The 16187-nt window shown below is 36.6% G+C and overlaps 1 protein-coding gene across 2 annotated transcripts in view; it reads left to right on the top strand.

Annotated features, from left to right (window-relative positions):
• Positions 1-15574, top strand: part of LOC139695494 (ubiquitin-conjugating enzyme E2 Q2) — a 39450-nt gene extending 23876 nt beyond the window's left edge. For both annotated transcript variants that reach the window (XM_071594286.1, XM_071594285.1), the window contains exons 6-8: positions 8105-8320; positions 8609-8675; positions 13620-15574. In XM_071594286.1, the coding sequence (XP_071450387.1) occupies positions 8105-8320; positions 8609-8675; positions 13620-13651 (315 nt within the window). In that variant the 3' untranslated portion in view covers positions 13652-15574. The remainder of the gene's footprint in view (positions 1-8104; positions 8321-8608; positions 8676-13619) is intronic.
• The last annotated feature ends 613 nt before the right edge of the window (positions 15575-16187 follow it).

Raw genomic sequence — 16187 nt, 5'->3', positions numbered from 1 at the left:
AATTTTAATTATAGTCCTAGTGTTATCAACCTCGTGAATACAAAAGCTATCAGTGGTTATCAGGTTAGAGCCACCTCCTTATGGTAGAGTATTTCATATAAATTATATAATTTGAATACATCATACTTAATCCCATGCCCACGAAACTAAATGGACTATAATTATTCAAAAAAGTGAAGAAAAATGTCTCAACTTCAGTTTTGAGTAGTAAACACAAGTAAAGGACGACCGCTGGGCCCTTCACTTTCAAACCAGTTTATTCATTGTTTTTTGAAATGTTCCATGTTTTATAAACATGTTGTATTAAAATTTACCATTTTTGTGTTAATCTAATATAAACCATTGGTATGCATTATGAATTGCTTGAAAATCACATGAATTGGGGTGTGAAATATATCCCCTTTCATCATCACTTGTTCACTCTGCCACCAATGCATCACTTCTACAAAATACAGTTAAACACTATGTTTGCATTATTGGAATTAATGGTTTCCCATAATTTACGGCAATTTTATCTGGTCCCATAAACTCTCTAATTATTTCAATACATATATGGAACCTCATAATTACTTGATTTCATTATCAGTTTTCTTGCTATTTCCATTGCTAAGCCCTGGATTTTGAAAAATTCTCATTCTAAAGAGTTACTCATGCGGATCAGTCTTTATTGAAAAACTTTTTTGAATCTGTCTGCTACATATATGCATAAAAAATATGGGAGAAACTGTAAATTCAATTAGTTTACCAAGGAATAATTTATTTTGAATATGGCGGGCACTATTGACGGAAAAGCGAACTTCTTAAACTCATAATCTCAAATCTGCCAAGACTAGTTTAGCACAGATCTTCCACATTTCTAAATTTTCAGTGATGATATTCACTGTCATCTTATCATGCCAATACGATCTGCGATCATTCTCACCCTTAATTGAGTATGAATTGAGCATTAAATGCACATGTTGCATGCTATCGGTGGCCGTCCAGCATGAAACTTGTCCTCTACACTTTCTCGGCCATCTTTGAAGAGCTTGTGCCACTTAAAAACTGCAGACATGCTTTCATCCTTAAACACTTGGCAAATCATGCACAATGGGTCGTATACTGCTGTTTAATTGTTCGCTGCATTTTACACTTGTACCAAGTTACTCGAGAGCGGAATGAATGCTAGTAGAGGATTGGTGCTTGGTGCATGTTGAAATTCAGGCCCTCCACCACCCAGCCAGCATGCCGTGACCTACAGCTATGTCAAGAAAAAATCATTCCTGATATTTTTGGTGCCAGCTCATTTTCAGCAAATTTTGAGCCAGGCCAATATCGCATATTGACTGCTGGGTAAAGCAATATTGTAGTTTTAAACGTATACCAATATTGGGCACATGCTGGTATTTTGTTTCCTGAGTTCTCTGCCATACCGGTGAATAAAGTGATAATTGATTTTTACTAAAGTTTTTTATCCGTCTCCCTTACAATGAGCTTTGCAAATTAGTAACAGGTTATGTTTCAAAGAAAATTTTTTAAAATTTTGTTTGTTGTTGACCCTATTGTTATTTTGCATTTATGTTTTAAAATGGTAAACTCATCTCTTTTTCAGATTAATGCTACATTTTAAAAAGTTTTCAAATGGAATGTTAGCAGAATCAATAATTTGTTGCTTTATTTTAAATTGCCCTGAAATTCCTCAATGATAAGAATAAAAGAAATAAGATGGTGTACATACTCTTATCGTTATGCCCACAAGGTGTATTAATGATTACCCAAGTATTTTGAAAGAGAAATTAAAATGCTCTGATGCCTCTATCATGTTTTCTCTGGATTCATTATTATAATCTTGATTGTACCACTGTTTGCAGTGGAGAAGTGTTGTCAAGGTAGGAAGAGAAGTGTTTAGCAACATATCAGATGCACCAATAAGTAAATTGGTGCCTCTCTGAGTCCATTAAAAAAGTTTATTGCTAGACTTGATACATTAACTCAGAAGTCTTCGAAGTAGCACCTTTGTGATCCGCACAATACTGCTAGTGAATATTCCACGCCTCATATACCTTCTGGAAGACGGTGGCCAGAATGCTGCTTAACTCCCTCATCATTGACTATTGTAGCGCTTCCACTGAGAAGTGGTGACATCCTTTCAGCAGGGATTTGAGGTGGGGAAAGAAAAAGAAGTCTGGTAGGGTATTGTCTAAAAAATTTGGATGCTCTGTCACATGGTCAAGGTCTTGACAGATCTGTATGGGAGTTCCCTTCCTTCACATCTGAGAGCACTCCTGGCACCAACTTTGAACACACCTTTCTCATGCCCATGTTTTTGGTCATAAGTCTATGCACATCACTTTGAGGGATACGAAGTTCATCAGAAACAATGTGAACAGTTAATCTTCTATCCCTGTCCAACCAAGCCTTCACTCTTGCAAGATTTTCATCACTTTTTCGACATCTGGTGTCAACATCTTCTTTACCCTCCTGTAACAACTTGCACCACTCCAGAACAACTGATCTATCCATGGCGTTTTCACCGTAAGCTGCCTTGAGCATATCATGAGTCTCTTTCGTGGTTTTGCCCAGTTTTATGCCCAGTGTGATGGTGTAGCGCTGTTCCAATAACCGATTCATGATGAAGCGTATTAAGGTCTGCATTTGAGTCATCTGCACTCAAAAAGGCTGGGATCCAGCTGCTTCCAGCCTTCCCTTAGACTCCCCTCACTTGGACTCAGCCAGAGAAACCGTCTATCCGGGAAAAAATGTCACTACTTTTGGGACAGACCTTGTCCATTGTATATGTATTTGTAGGATCCCAAGTTTTAGTGACATAATTTGGATGTATTATAAACCTTTCGGCATATTGCAATATTCTACTGAAATACCACAATTTTACAGAGAAGATAGGCCTGATATTCTTATGTTGTTTTTCTGGTGACCCTCTTCTTTGTACCCCATTTTTTGACACTTAAATTATGAGCAAATAAAGGCTTTATGCTAGGCAAATTCAAATCATTATACTGTCGTGCCTGGCTGGATTGAAGGCTCCTCGAGCACCCCCAGAACCTCGCTGAGTGAATAACTTGTAACCAAGGAGTAAGTCATCCAACTGGATGGATGGATTTGAATTATATATGGTACTGCCACTTGAAAGATCAATCTAAAACTTTTGGTTAATTTTCAAACTCCTGTATTCCTATGCTTATTAGTCATTGATACTCCTGGTAAATACAAACATAAACATATTATTTGGTAGTCGTATTGCAGGTATAGTTCTCAAAACATTTTTTTACATTCGTGTCACCTAAATGTCATTGCTTCTATGCCTGCTATTTGCCACTTTTTCTCACCAGCTAAGTGCACTCCAAAAACCTCTTGTATTTTGAAATTTGACTTGGGTGTAACTTAATAGAACTTACACAGTGTATTTAAAATTAAAGGAGTAACTTGATAATTTCGCACGAACTTCATTAAAGTACAACCTAGGTTTTGACATTGGATGTCATCAATGTGATACAGGCTTCTAACATCTAAACCTAGGTCATATTTTAACAAATATCATGCGGAAGTAACAAATTACTTTTTTAATTTTAAATATCTTGTTTTTTTTATCATGATTACAAACATTATAACATAATTATTGTTACTTTTTGTTTACTTTCAATTACCATCAAATGAAAGAGAGAATGTATTTTTCCTCAAGAGAGTTTACTTGGTTTGGTACAATGTGTTCCACTGTGATATGGCAATAGGTATGTACATTAAGTAAAAAACTTCCACAAAGTGAAGCCTGAACCTGCAAGGTTTATCCTATCAATTACATGCCCATCTTAACAACTCCCACCCTATATTTTCACCTCCTTTGGCTCCTCTTTTGTTTTGTAAAGCCCAGCTCACACTTCATTTTCCCGTTATATGGAGCCTTGCTGACTGTGTTGAGTGCTCGCTTGTGTGGAATTCTGTCTGCGTGGTCTGCGCAATAAATGTGCCTACTGGTGCAATCTGGTGGCCATGATGTGGACTATAGCTGCCCACTATCAGCGCTAGTTGCCCAAGACACCAGAGCCGTCTGTGCTTGGCAGATCGTCATGATGCCAGTTATATTAGTTTCTGTGCCCCTTGTTTTTACTGTTTGTCGAAAATGGAAATTGACAATTACATCAAATTTTTTGGTTTAGTGTGGTAAAAGTTATCAAGAAATTACTGATATGTTGATGGCTGTTTATGGTGATAATGCTCTGAAGAAAACATCTGTTTTCAAATGGATTAAGCATTTTAAAGATGGCTGACAAGATGCCATGAATAATGTAAGGCCTGGACGACCTACAGCCACCTGTCTTGACGACAACATTGGTTGTGCGGTGCCTTGTCCTTACTGATCATCGAAAAACTGTCCGAATGATAGCTGATGAACTGAATTTAGGAAAATCAACAGTACACACTATTTTAATGGAACATGATGGATGGATCCTTTACCATGACAATGTACGAGCACATTCAACATAGATTGTTTGCCAGTTTTTGGCAAAAAATTCGATCACCGTTCTTGTTCATCTTCTTCGCCAGATCTCACCCCCTGCGACTTTTTCCTATTCCCAAAATGTAAAAATGCAAAGAGGGGATATCACTGGGAAAATGTGGACACAATTAAGCAAGAAACGATGAGACAACTAAAAAGCCTAACTTCCGAGGTCTTCCATGGGTGCTTTAAACTGGAAAAGAAGATGGAATAAGTGCATAGCAATGAATGGAGAGAACTTTGAAGGGGACCAAATCGATGTAGACTAAATTTTGCAAAATAAAGTTTTTATGGCCTCAGTTTGCGTATTTATTGGACAGAGTAGTGTATCTGCTCCATGTTACTGGATTTTGAGTGTAGGTCGAGGGCCAGAAAAAGAGAACACAATTTTAGGATCCCAGTCAAGGTGAATGATTTTTACACGTGGAAAAATTGTCTCATTGTAATACGCATTGGTGAATGGCTCCATTAGAAGTTACTGTTGTGTCATCTCATGTAGTTTCTTTGAATTTGAGTCATTCAGGGAGGAAACCTGTTTATGTACAATTCACAGCCTAAATGAGATCCGCAATGCAATGAAGATATTGTCTAAGAGTATAAAACTTCTGACCCAGCTCTCCACCAAAATGAACATGACAGATGGATAGTTTTGCATCTTAAAGCTGAGACAATTATTTTTGGGCACCAATGTTGCCATTGTTTTTTTGCAATCCTTGTAAAATGTGAGAGGTGCTAAAATATGTTTCTGTTAGCCAGTTACCACAAAGTATTTACAAGTGCTAATTAGTGTGAAATAGATTAATTCATGATAGTGTCTCATTTAATGAATAAACGTCGGCGTTTTTTTTAATTAAATCAATGATAATCAGCTCAAGTTCTTCCAGAACGTCTTTATGCATCCTGGTATAGTTTTTAAAATGGCTTTTAATCTCTTCAGTTGTAATCCATTGTGTGTTGATGATTAAGATTCTGAAATAATTTCAAGTTTAACAGTTACTAGATGGTGTAAATCCTAAGTATTTGCATTCATCAATTCTTTGTGTAACATTCTTATGATGTCTCCTCTAAATATCTAGAAAATAGGTAGCTACTTTCTGCCCAATAGCCTTCTTTTCCTCACTCTTTGTTCCTTTCTCTTTGCTTCCAAAGCCATCAATCATTACAGTGGGATCAGCTTCATGCAACATGGTACAAAGCTTCTATCTATCTTGACTTCTCTACTATTTGAATTTTTAACAAATATTTACTAACAGTCCTCTGCCAGGTCTAAAAATTTAAGATTTCCTATATGGAATGCTTCAATTAGCAACTCAAGCCCCACAGGAGTACCAGCTAGACAGGCAAAATCATTAGGTGATGACTTCATAGGATCTGTGCCCATCAACCCTATCACACGCACATTGTAATTATTTGAGCTCTGTCACTTTCTCCTGTGAAATTGCTCAATAGTGACTTGTCTACATTCATAGTGAATGTTGGCTTTGGCTTCTCAATTGCCATCTTTGGGTGACTTTGTCTCTCTCAGTTGTCCAACCCTGGTAGAAACAAAAATTGGTGGTGAATAGGGAGGGTTCTCGCCTCTGGGGAAGTCTCATTGGGAAAACTGAATAGGTAGAATTGTGCAGTGAGTGGTAGTCTGGTTGCATGTGTTCTAAGGTTACCTATATTTTTATATCATGTTTCTGGTTGAAGTATTTGTTTTATCTTTTGAATACACAACTTGTCACTTTTTAGATTAAAAAAAATCACAATTTAGTCAATTTTCCCTGAAGTACTACGTAGAATTTTTTGGCCATCAAATGTTTGGAACGCTGCATATATTAAGTGGAATAGGGGGAAATGTGTGTAATATTATATTATTGTGGATTGAGTGCATTTTATACATGGTGATTAGAGTATTTCCAGATATTGGTCAAATAAGACCCATGGAGCAGAAATTGAGAGCTGCAAGGAAAAAGGAAAATATCTGAAGGTGCACTTGAGGCCGCACAAGAGTGTATCATAAGTCCTACAAATTCCAAAGGTTTTACAGAAGTGGATATTGCACACCCAATTTTCAAAGGAGCCCAGATGGTATTGGAGGAGGGAAATGAGAAGCATAAACGAGGACTGCTTCTTAGAAATTTGATGACATTAGAGAATAAAATTGCTTACGTTGACTGCATAAAAGGTGTCTAACTAAAGCTGTTGATTATATGATCTCCTTAACTTGAATTTTTTTTTATGGCTTTTGACATTAGTGGCTGTGCTGCGTATTCTGCCATTTCCTTTCATTTTAAAGGATACTGTTGAGACCTTGTTCTTCATTTAATCTACATATTTGTGTGTTATCTGAGAACAGTGTATTATGCCAGTGCACTGTGCTATTGGTTGTGTTGGGGATTGGGATGGTAGGGCAGGCTAATGTAGTGGCTTCACACTTAAAGGGCCCGGATTTGAATTCTGGAGGCAGTGGATCTTTTTCGGTGGTATCCAGATCCCTTACTTGTGGAGAGCACTTTAAGTGAGTACGCTGTTCATCAGATGGGACGTTGAACTGTGGACCTCGTGGTGACTTTTGTCAAGATTAGGCTAATGCCGACACCGGGTTTCTCTTTACCCTTCTTCCTCCCCTGTCCCTTTCTATTGGTGCAAATTACCTCTACTATCGGTTGACTCCCCTAAAGATACTACTACTATTGGTCATGTCAATTATGTATTTTGTTTTATCCATCTTCTATGTTTTATTTTCTAATAATAATGACCATAGAAACATTCAGTTCTTGAAGTTGAAAACATTCTGATTTTCACTTTCAACTTGACTCGAGTGGTAACTTGGTTTTTAAGAATGACTTCTCTCTAGCTCTTGCATTGTATTATCAATAAAATGGCAACATTAGCGACTTAAATTTCTGTACATGTGAGACAGGAAACCTCTGTTTTAAGCTACAGTAGTCTTTTCGGTATTGAATAGTTTGAATGATGTGGTCAAATAGCTAAATGAAAGAATAAAATGGTGTTTGGCCCTATTTTTTATATTGACCAGAAATCATGAACTTGGTAAAAGGTTCCCTAATTGCTCTCTTTTCAAGTCTGGAAGCCACAAAAGTTCCTAAAATTGACCTCTGCTGTGAGTGGCAGTCAGGTTGCATGTGTTTTAAGGTTTGGCAGTATTTTCTGATGATATTATTGGTTTAAGTATTCATTTTGTCTTTTGAATAAGCTCAGCTTGTCATTTTTAGATTTTAAGAAATCAATGCAAATATAAAATGAACGCACCTACGGTCTTGAAGCAATGAAAATGGGATTGGCGAGATGGTAAACCTGACTTCAAGTTTACGGTCTCGGCCATCCCATTTTCATTAAAAAAATCACTTTTTAGTCACTTTTACCTTAACAAGTGCCACATAGCACCTTTTTTGACCATCAATGTTTTGAGGCCCGCATATATGATGTTTTGGTCTTAATGCTAACTGTATCCTTTAAGGGTTTGACTGTGTAACTAAAATGCAGTCAAGGATGGCCATCCTCAAATGTTCACTTCTGCAAAGGAAAAATTTGGTGCTCATTGTTGTAGATTGTTGAAGTTTACCCTGAATAATGCTGACTGTTAACCTTAATTCTTCTCAGGAAACGTATCCTTTTGAACCACCTTTCGTCCGTGTAGTACATCCCATGATCTCCGGTGGTTATGTGTTGGTTGGTGGTGCCATCTGTATGGAACTGTTGACAAAACAAGGTTGGAGCTCTGCATATACAGTTGAAGCTGTAATCATGCAGATTGCAGCCACTTTAGTTAAAGGAAAGGCAAGAATTCAATTTGGCACAGCCAAAGTATGCAACCAGGTAGGTTACAGACTCTATAATCTCTGTGATGTGCATCTAGGTTAATAATTTCCATCGGACCTAAACTGATAGGCTGCCAGTATATAAAGTAAACAAGTGTATTTGTGCATGAGGTAGGAAGGAATAACGTATGTAACTCTTTCCTATGCTATGGGTTTAAACAACTTATGAAGTGAAGTTTAAAAGATGCTCCTAATTATATGTTAAAGCTTTAATTGTGCCTGTGCATCAGTGTAGGTTTTTGTGTCGTATATGTAACTCAAAAGTATTTTGAATTTTTTGTTGCAGGGCCAGTACAGTTTGGCAAGGGCACAACAATCCTTTAAATCTTTAGTTCAGATCCACGAAAAAAATGGTAAGTTGATTTAACAGTCTCAAATCAAAATTAATTGGTATTAAATTAACTATTCCAACATAATATCCAGTGTAAGAAAAATTCAGAAATTTTTGTGTAACTTCTTCTCAGCCATATAATGGAATCACCCTAGCTGGTGGTGTGATGGATTCCTCTGATTATTTTCATAATGTATGTCATTCCTTAGCCATTGATGCCAACCTGATCAGAAGTTATATTGAAGTTAGATGAGCATGAGGTTAAAGGGGGATAGAAACAGTGAAATTAGGAATCATTTTAATTACAATGTAGGATTGCTGGTCTGTACTCGGCCATATATATATATTGGATGACACAGTTTGCATTCGTGAAGTGATTTACTCACAGATATTATCCCACCACTGCAGTTAGATGCCTAAAGAGTAAAAGGTAAAAGTCTGATTTTACATATGTTTTCTTGGGTCCTTTCAAATACATAATTTGAAGGTTTCAATATATACTCTCATAGGTGCACCTCATATTTCATTTACCCATTTATTTTCTCCCCAGCTAAATCACTTGGTGATTTTTCATGTGGCAGCAGAATTAGTTCATTATATTCAGTGAAGTTTGAAAAATTCCCTTGTTTAGCAAAGTATTTTTGATAAAGAACTCGGCCTCATAGTTTCAGAATCATATAATGTGATCAGTTCATGCAAAGTAAAAGGGCAATGATGGGAGTTCGGGAAGTGACTCACCCAGAAATTGTAACATTTTGAGCTTGACCATGCTAAAAATACATTGATTGCTGGCATGCGGTAAAGAGTTAATGGTCGATGGATAAACTTCATGAAATGTCCTTGTACCAGAAGCAGACATTGAAACTGTTACATTTCTTTGGATAATGAAACTTTATCGGACAAGTTAAAAATTATTATCACCTATTGATAATAAGAGCACTTATTGTACATTTTTGAAAGTGTTTCAATCTATCTAAAATGATTTTGGTTGAAGAAGTATTAGTATCATTCAAACGTTGTGATGTTTACATCAATAATAATACATAAATCATAGAACAGTTGGCTGAAAGAAGAATATGAGGTGTTTTCCACACACTTTTATAAATCATAGAACAGTTGGCTGAAAGAAGAATATGAGGTGTTTTCCACACACTTTTATTTGGTGTTACTAATTTCTATGCATTGGTGTCATTTTCAGGTGCCTAATGCATTGAACGTAGTAGTACGCAATCACCTATACAGTGGAACCTTGCTTAACGAGCACCTCCCACTGTGATTAATTTCCATAATGAGCAAAAATTATTGGTCCTGAAAATGATTCGCTTCACTAGTGACTTTTCGCATAACAAGTGACAAGGAGAGAGGAATTCCCTAATTCTTTGCCTGCCTGCTACTGCAGTTGGTCTCCAGCACTCATTCCACTAGTATCTAGTCTAGTCTAGTTCCTCCATCCATGACTCGAAAGTAGTGGTGGAGAGTGAGCTCTTAAGGGCCCAACGTCGCTGAGCTAGAGAGGATAGTGGCGGAGCTCTGCTCCAGGCCGACGGGGTGTGTGGCTGCCATGGGCACGGGGGCTCGCCCCGTTGCCTCCCAGGCCGCAAGCAGCACCAGTTTGGTGTCCTTGGTGTGTCCGGGTGCAAATGCTAATAAGTTGGTCTTGGAGGTGACCGTGGTCGGCCCTTCTCGCCCGGTGGCGACCCCTTCCCCCTGGCCATAGGAGTGGAAGGTGGCGACCAAGAGGCGCGGAGCAGTGGTGAGATCGATTCTGGGAGAGGGGGTGGTGGAGGCCACCCCCATCCCTGTCAGCAACGGCCTCATGGCACTGTCCGAGGATGGCATCGTGATGCCTGTTTTGCGTGGATGAGAGCGCACCCCAATCCTCGACATCCTCCATCCCTAGAGGTAGTCGCACTGGGAGGGGGGAATCTTATAACAAGCAGTTTAGATAAAGATTAAACTCATTCTTCCACAGTATTTTCAATACATGCTCCCAGAATATACGGGAGAACCTTCCAAAAACATTTCTGCAGCCAATGCATGCAATTGACTTTTCCACCCGCAGAATAGAGTTACTCCTTAAAAACACGACCCCCGACAAATCTCCGGGACCTGATGAGATACCGGCTCGCATGTATAAAGAACTGTCGTCTGAAATTGCCCCTTATCTTGAAATAATATTTAAGAAATCATTAGCAGAAGGAAGCATGCCAAGCGGCTGGAAGATAACTTCTATAATGCCCATATTTAAAAACGCTGACTGGGAGTGCCCATTAATTATAGGCCAATATCGCTCACCTCCATCTCCTGTAAGATTCTTGAACACATGATTGTTAGTTCCATAATGAGGTACCTCGATAGCCAAGATTTATTGATAAATAACCAACACAGGTTCCATTAAGGTAGATCCTGCAAAACTCAACTCACACTCTTTGTTCATGATGTAATGCATTCCGGTGAAAGTAATATTCCAGTTAATTCGATATTCCTAGATTTTAAATAAGCATTTGATAAAGTCCTTCATTGCAAGTTACTCACAAAGTTGGAATCTTTTATGGAATGCACGGAAGTATTATTTGCTGGATTAGACAATTTTTAAAAAATCACGTTCAAAAAGTCATCCTGGATGGTGTATCATCTGATACCGTCAAGGTCGTGTCGGGTGTATCACAGGGAAAAGTCATAGGCCCCCTCTTGTTTTTTATTTACATAAATGACCTCTGCTCCATCTTTTTGCTGACGATGCGGTGATTTATGGGGACATTCGAAGTCGCGGAGACAGAGTCGCGTTAGCTAACAACCTAGATGCAATTCAGACTTGGTGCAATACGTGGCGATTGGAATTAAATTTGAAAAAATGCATAGTAATACATTTTTGGGAAAAGAGTAATTCCCTTCCATTTAGTTACAAAGTGAGACAAAAAGAAATCGCGATGGTAGATTCCTTTAAATACTTGGGTGTAACAATTACTCACGATCTGTCCTGGGGAAAGCACATACGAGAAGTATGTGGTCGTGCTAATAAAAAATTGGGAGTTGTAAAAAGAGTGCTTGGTAGATGTGATGAAAAAGTGATGGAATGATGTTTTCATGCCCTAGTCAGGCCCCACCTAGATTATGCTGCCAGTATATTGGATCCTTAAGAGATGAATTTGATTTCGGAATTAGATCAAGTTCAGCGGAGGGGGGCTAGATTTGTCAAAAATTGTTATGACCAACGCAGTAGCGTAATTACTTAGCTAGAAAATTTAGGCTGGGATTCCCTCAAACAGCAGCATTTACAATATAGATTTAACTTATTAAAAACATTTAAAGATGAGTCCTTTTCTGGTGTCATCAAGAACATAATACGAACCCCAACGTATTACGGGCGGAGAAATAGTAGTACTGAAGAAAAGTGTGTGGAAAATACCTCGCATTCTTCTTTCATTCAAAATGGATTTCTACGTTGCAAGCCTGATATCACCGAGTGTATGAGAAAAGTTGGCATAAAAGTCTACAGACAACCATTTTGATATAAGCTAATGTTTACTTTGTAATTTGTTTTGAAAAATATCCTTTGAGCATAAATTCAAGCCTTGGAAAGAAATCTTTCACATCCAAGGCCTAAGCAGTGTGTTTTGAGGAATAGCATTGTCTTATTTTTCATTGCATTTAAATGAATAATCTATTATTTTGTAACTGATAAAAAATTGTTTAAATTAATCAATTCAAGTAATTATTTAATTTCATGTGTATAGTATCTAAATAGTATTTACTATTAAAGCCATGATGCTGAAAAGTTTGGATTCCCATAGCTAATAAATATAAAGGTGTGTTCTATAGTAATTTGTGCAATGGTTTTAACTGTAACCCATCTGATTAAGACCAGAAAAAAATGACATAAAATTATTTTAGGTAATTATATGATTGGTAATTGAAAAGTGTTAAAGACACTCATTTTGAAAGAGCCTAGTGGTCATGATGCAATTCTTTACCCCACTTAGGAAAAAGAGAACCCATGTATGGCATATTATGTAGATGTGGAATCACATTATTGTGAGGAGATTGGGCTGTGTTGAATAAAATAATTGAAAATTTTATTGCTATTTTTGCCCATTAGAGAAGTTTTTAAATCATGTAATGTTTTTTTTTGCATCATAATGCATGTAATTTTTTTGGTATAATTTTCTTATTTAAGCTCTACAATTAACCCAATGTAAGTTTTTAAAATCTGGGCAAGTAGAGAATACAGCTGGAAAAACCTTGTAATGATTAAGAAACTGTGGTTCTGATATGTGTTAGTTGTTCTAATTAGCATATGCAGGTCTGACCTCTTCTGAGGATATACTGTCCAAATTTGTTGATTTTTTTATTATTCTAGGTGCAATATGAATTTTGGGTAATGATGTTATTAAATGTGTGCACACATTAGCCTTAAGCTGCTTCACTTTTTTTGGGATGGCAACTGTCTTCTGGCCGAACTCTTTCCTCATTAGTACCATAACTTAGCTAATACTGAAGTATGATTTTTCCGAAATTTACTGGCTATGACTATGTATCAATAATTGGTGTTTTCCTCGGTCACACTAAATGAAAATGGATTTATTATGTTATTTAGATTTGATAGAGGCCAGGGTTTATGACATTTAATTAAACTGAGGATATCTCAAACCTCCAGTTAAGACCAATACTCAAATTTTATTGTTGCTAGTTAAATGTAAAACCAACCTTTGAACAGCTCAATCACAGACAGAGGATATTACTATGGCTGCAATGTTCATATTACACTAATGCACAATCTTATTTGTTTATAAAGTTGGGTTTTTACATTAACTAATGATTGGATATAACAAGACTTTATAAAACCAAGGCTTAGTGTTCTAGTGGTAAGAATTAATGCCCTTGAATGCATTAGTTTGTAGATTATACTTAAGGATTTAGTGTTGTTTTAAGAGGTTGCTTAAGGTTTCCTTTTTCTTATTTCCAGGATGGTTCACTCCTCCAAAAGAGGACGGTTAAATGTCAATTTTGCATTTACCCTGAATTTAAGTTCTTCCACCAGTTGGCGGGGAATCCTTCATCATGTATAAAGTATCAAAATCACAGCATCATTTATTAATGTACATCTGACATTTCTTAGTAGCATCCTCGAAACAGTTAAATATGCTGTTATTTATTCCTCCCGAGTGAGTAGTGTAGGTTATGTCTTGATTTTTACCAGCAGTGAAATGAGTTGAACTCAAGAAGTGATGTGTCTAAAGATTGACTGTGCCGTTTTATGAATGTACATACTTTTCCTGCTCTTCTAATCTTTTTTTTAAAAAATCCCCTTTCTATTGAGGCACGTTTGAAGTGAGAATAAGGAGAATTGGACAAATTCGGTGGTCAGTGATAAATTTTAGCCGGTGATTTACATCTATGGAAAATGATACCTTTTATTAAATTTTGAAGGCTTGGTATAACTCAGTGTGTAGTCTTGCAAATGAGTTTATACAGCCTTGCACCATTTAATTGATTCTTTACTGATGGGATATGATAAAAGGGGTTTGCGGCAAAGTGATCAGGTATGTAGTTTCTGGTTACCTTAGTGATTTTCAGTTCACAGACAATACTATAGTGGTAACTATGCCAAGAAATTTACGGACTGCCACATCTGAAGTGTTGCTTAAGTGTGAGAATGAGAGTCTTGAATGAAAGCTTAGGATGATTCCATCGACACATTCCATGCCACATTGCCGTTTGGACTTAGCTATGAGGTGTCAGCCTATTTGGCTGCATAAGGAAGACATTAACAGAAGTGCAAACAGGAAGTAATTATTTTCAGGCCTATTTACTTCTTAGGCCTTACCATCGTAGCTATTACTGCATCATATATGGCTCATCTTTTCTGAATTAGTATAACCTGTACCGCTCTTGGCACTATCTAAAAGGAAATATAAAAGAAGACATAATAATTTGTTAAACATTATTATCTAAACAACCCATGTTATGTAAGCTTGTTATCCCATTCTTCTGAATTAAGTAGATTGGAGTTGCAGTTAACTTTTCTTATGAAAAAATTAGAAAAGTGATGAAAAACATGTAATAAAATTAAAATGCATTATTATTTTTTTTTTTTGGCTTAGGGGTAAGTAACATGTTTTTGTGAAATTTTTTAATCTCTTGGTTGGTTATTCATGGCCTTCAAATGGCATTTTGGTCTTGATGAAATACCATATTTAAGGCAGCATTAGATTTTCCCTGAGCAACTAGATGGCCTTGTTGTATTTGTTAGTTTTTATTTTTCCATTTGTCCCATTCCAGCGCTCAAGTTGTTGTGTTACATTGACTTCACATTTTATTGTAATTTTAAGTTCCTAATTAAAACTTTACAATGTGCAATGTTACTCTGATGATTTAAATCTGTCAAGTACCTATATAACGTTGCCATATGAAATTATTTAGTAAAAGCCAAAATATTTTTTGAACTATAATCAGAAAAAATGATTCATGTCTTGTTTAGTTGTTAGTTGTAAGTCACTTTAGTCTGTAACTTGTATTTCAATACTGTAAAGAAATGAGCTGCTTGAATGATGTCTGATCATAGGAATAAATTAACAACCAAACTGAGTATCATTTACTTCTTGATCATCTTATGTTAATGCAAATCCAAAGTATGTAAATAAGGTACTGAAAATCATCTAATCGGTAGATGTTGTAAAGTTGTCTCTCTTTCTCTCTCTCTCTCTGGATGCATCTAAAGCACATTGTTTGTAATGTAGGATAGTCTCTTTAGTTTTGAAGGTGCATATTTTAGGTTTTCAATAAAGTATTCTGATTTATAATGTAATCATTATTTTTTTGAAGAGTTAAAATTAGCAAACTCGTTTAAAATTTTGTACATCAATTCATTTTTACCATATTATTGCAAAAAATAATTCATTTTGTCATACCCTATTCTGCATTCATCTATTTTGTTCTTCTTGACATTAAATGACAGTGTGATACCATTAATTATTGAGTTTTCTTTAAAAATACAATTTTTGAAAGGCTTGAAAAGTTGTATTTATGAGCCCCTAGTTGCCTAACTCAAAAATTCATATTTGTCCAAGTTTATTGCTTTCATTAATATTTAACTTATAGAAAGTAATGAGCTGGCCATTATTTGTGCAATTAGTTCTCGTAATTAAGTATTTTATTAGGACATGGATTGGTCAACTCAAATGTTCCATCATAGCTCAAGAATTATATTAGCAATCCTTTCAGAATGTGAGTTTTCTGGAATGAAAAAGCACAACCAACCCAAGTCCAGTTTGTTAGGTAAGAATGATGGAGCATGCTCAGAGCTTAGCCTAGAAGGAAATTCACTCACTTTGTTAGGGGCCAGGTGCTTTCTCATGTTGCCTGTGGTCCAAGAAGGTCTGGCATACAATAGATAACATGTGTGAAGCCAAGGTTGCCAAGAGGCATCACTTGGATTTGAACTCTGGGCCTTGTTATAGAACAAGTTACTCAATAAGTTCCGAAGCCTTTTGAGTCGGTAATGAGCGGGGAAAACTAGAAGACGATGCATACC

The sequence above is a fragment of the Hetaerina americana genome, unplaced genomic scaffold, assembly GCF_022747635.1.
Source record: "Hetaerina americana unplaced genomic scaffold, ioHetAmer1.1.p SCAF_6, whole genome shotgun sequence".
NCBI lineage: Eukaryota > Metazoa > Arthropoda > Insecta > Odonata > Calopterygidae > Hetaerina > Hetaerina americana.
This window is presented reverse-complemented; position numbering and strand designations above follow the sequence as displayed.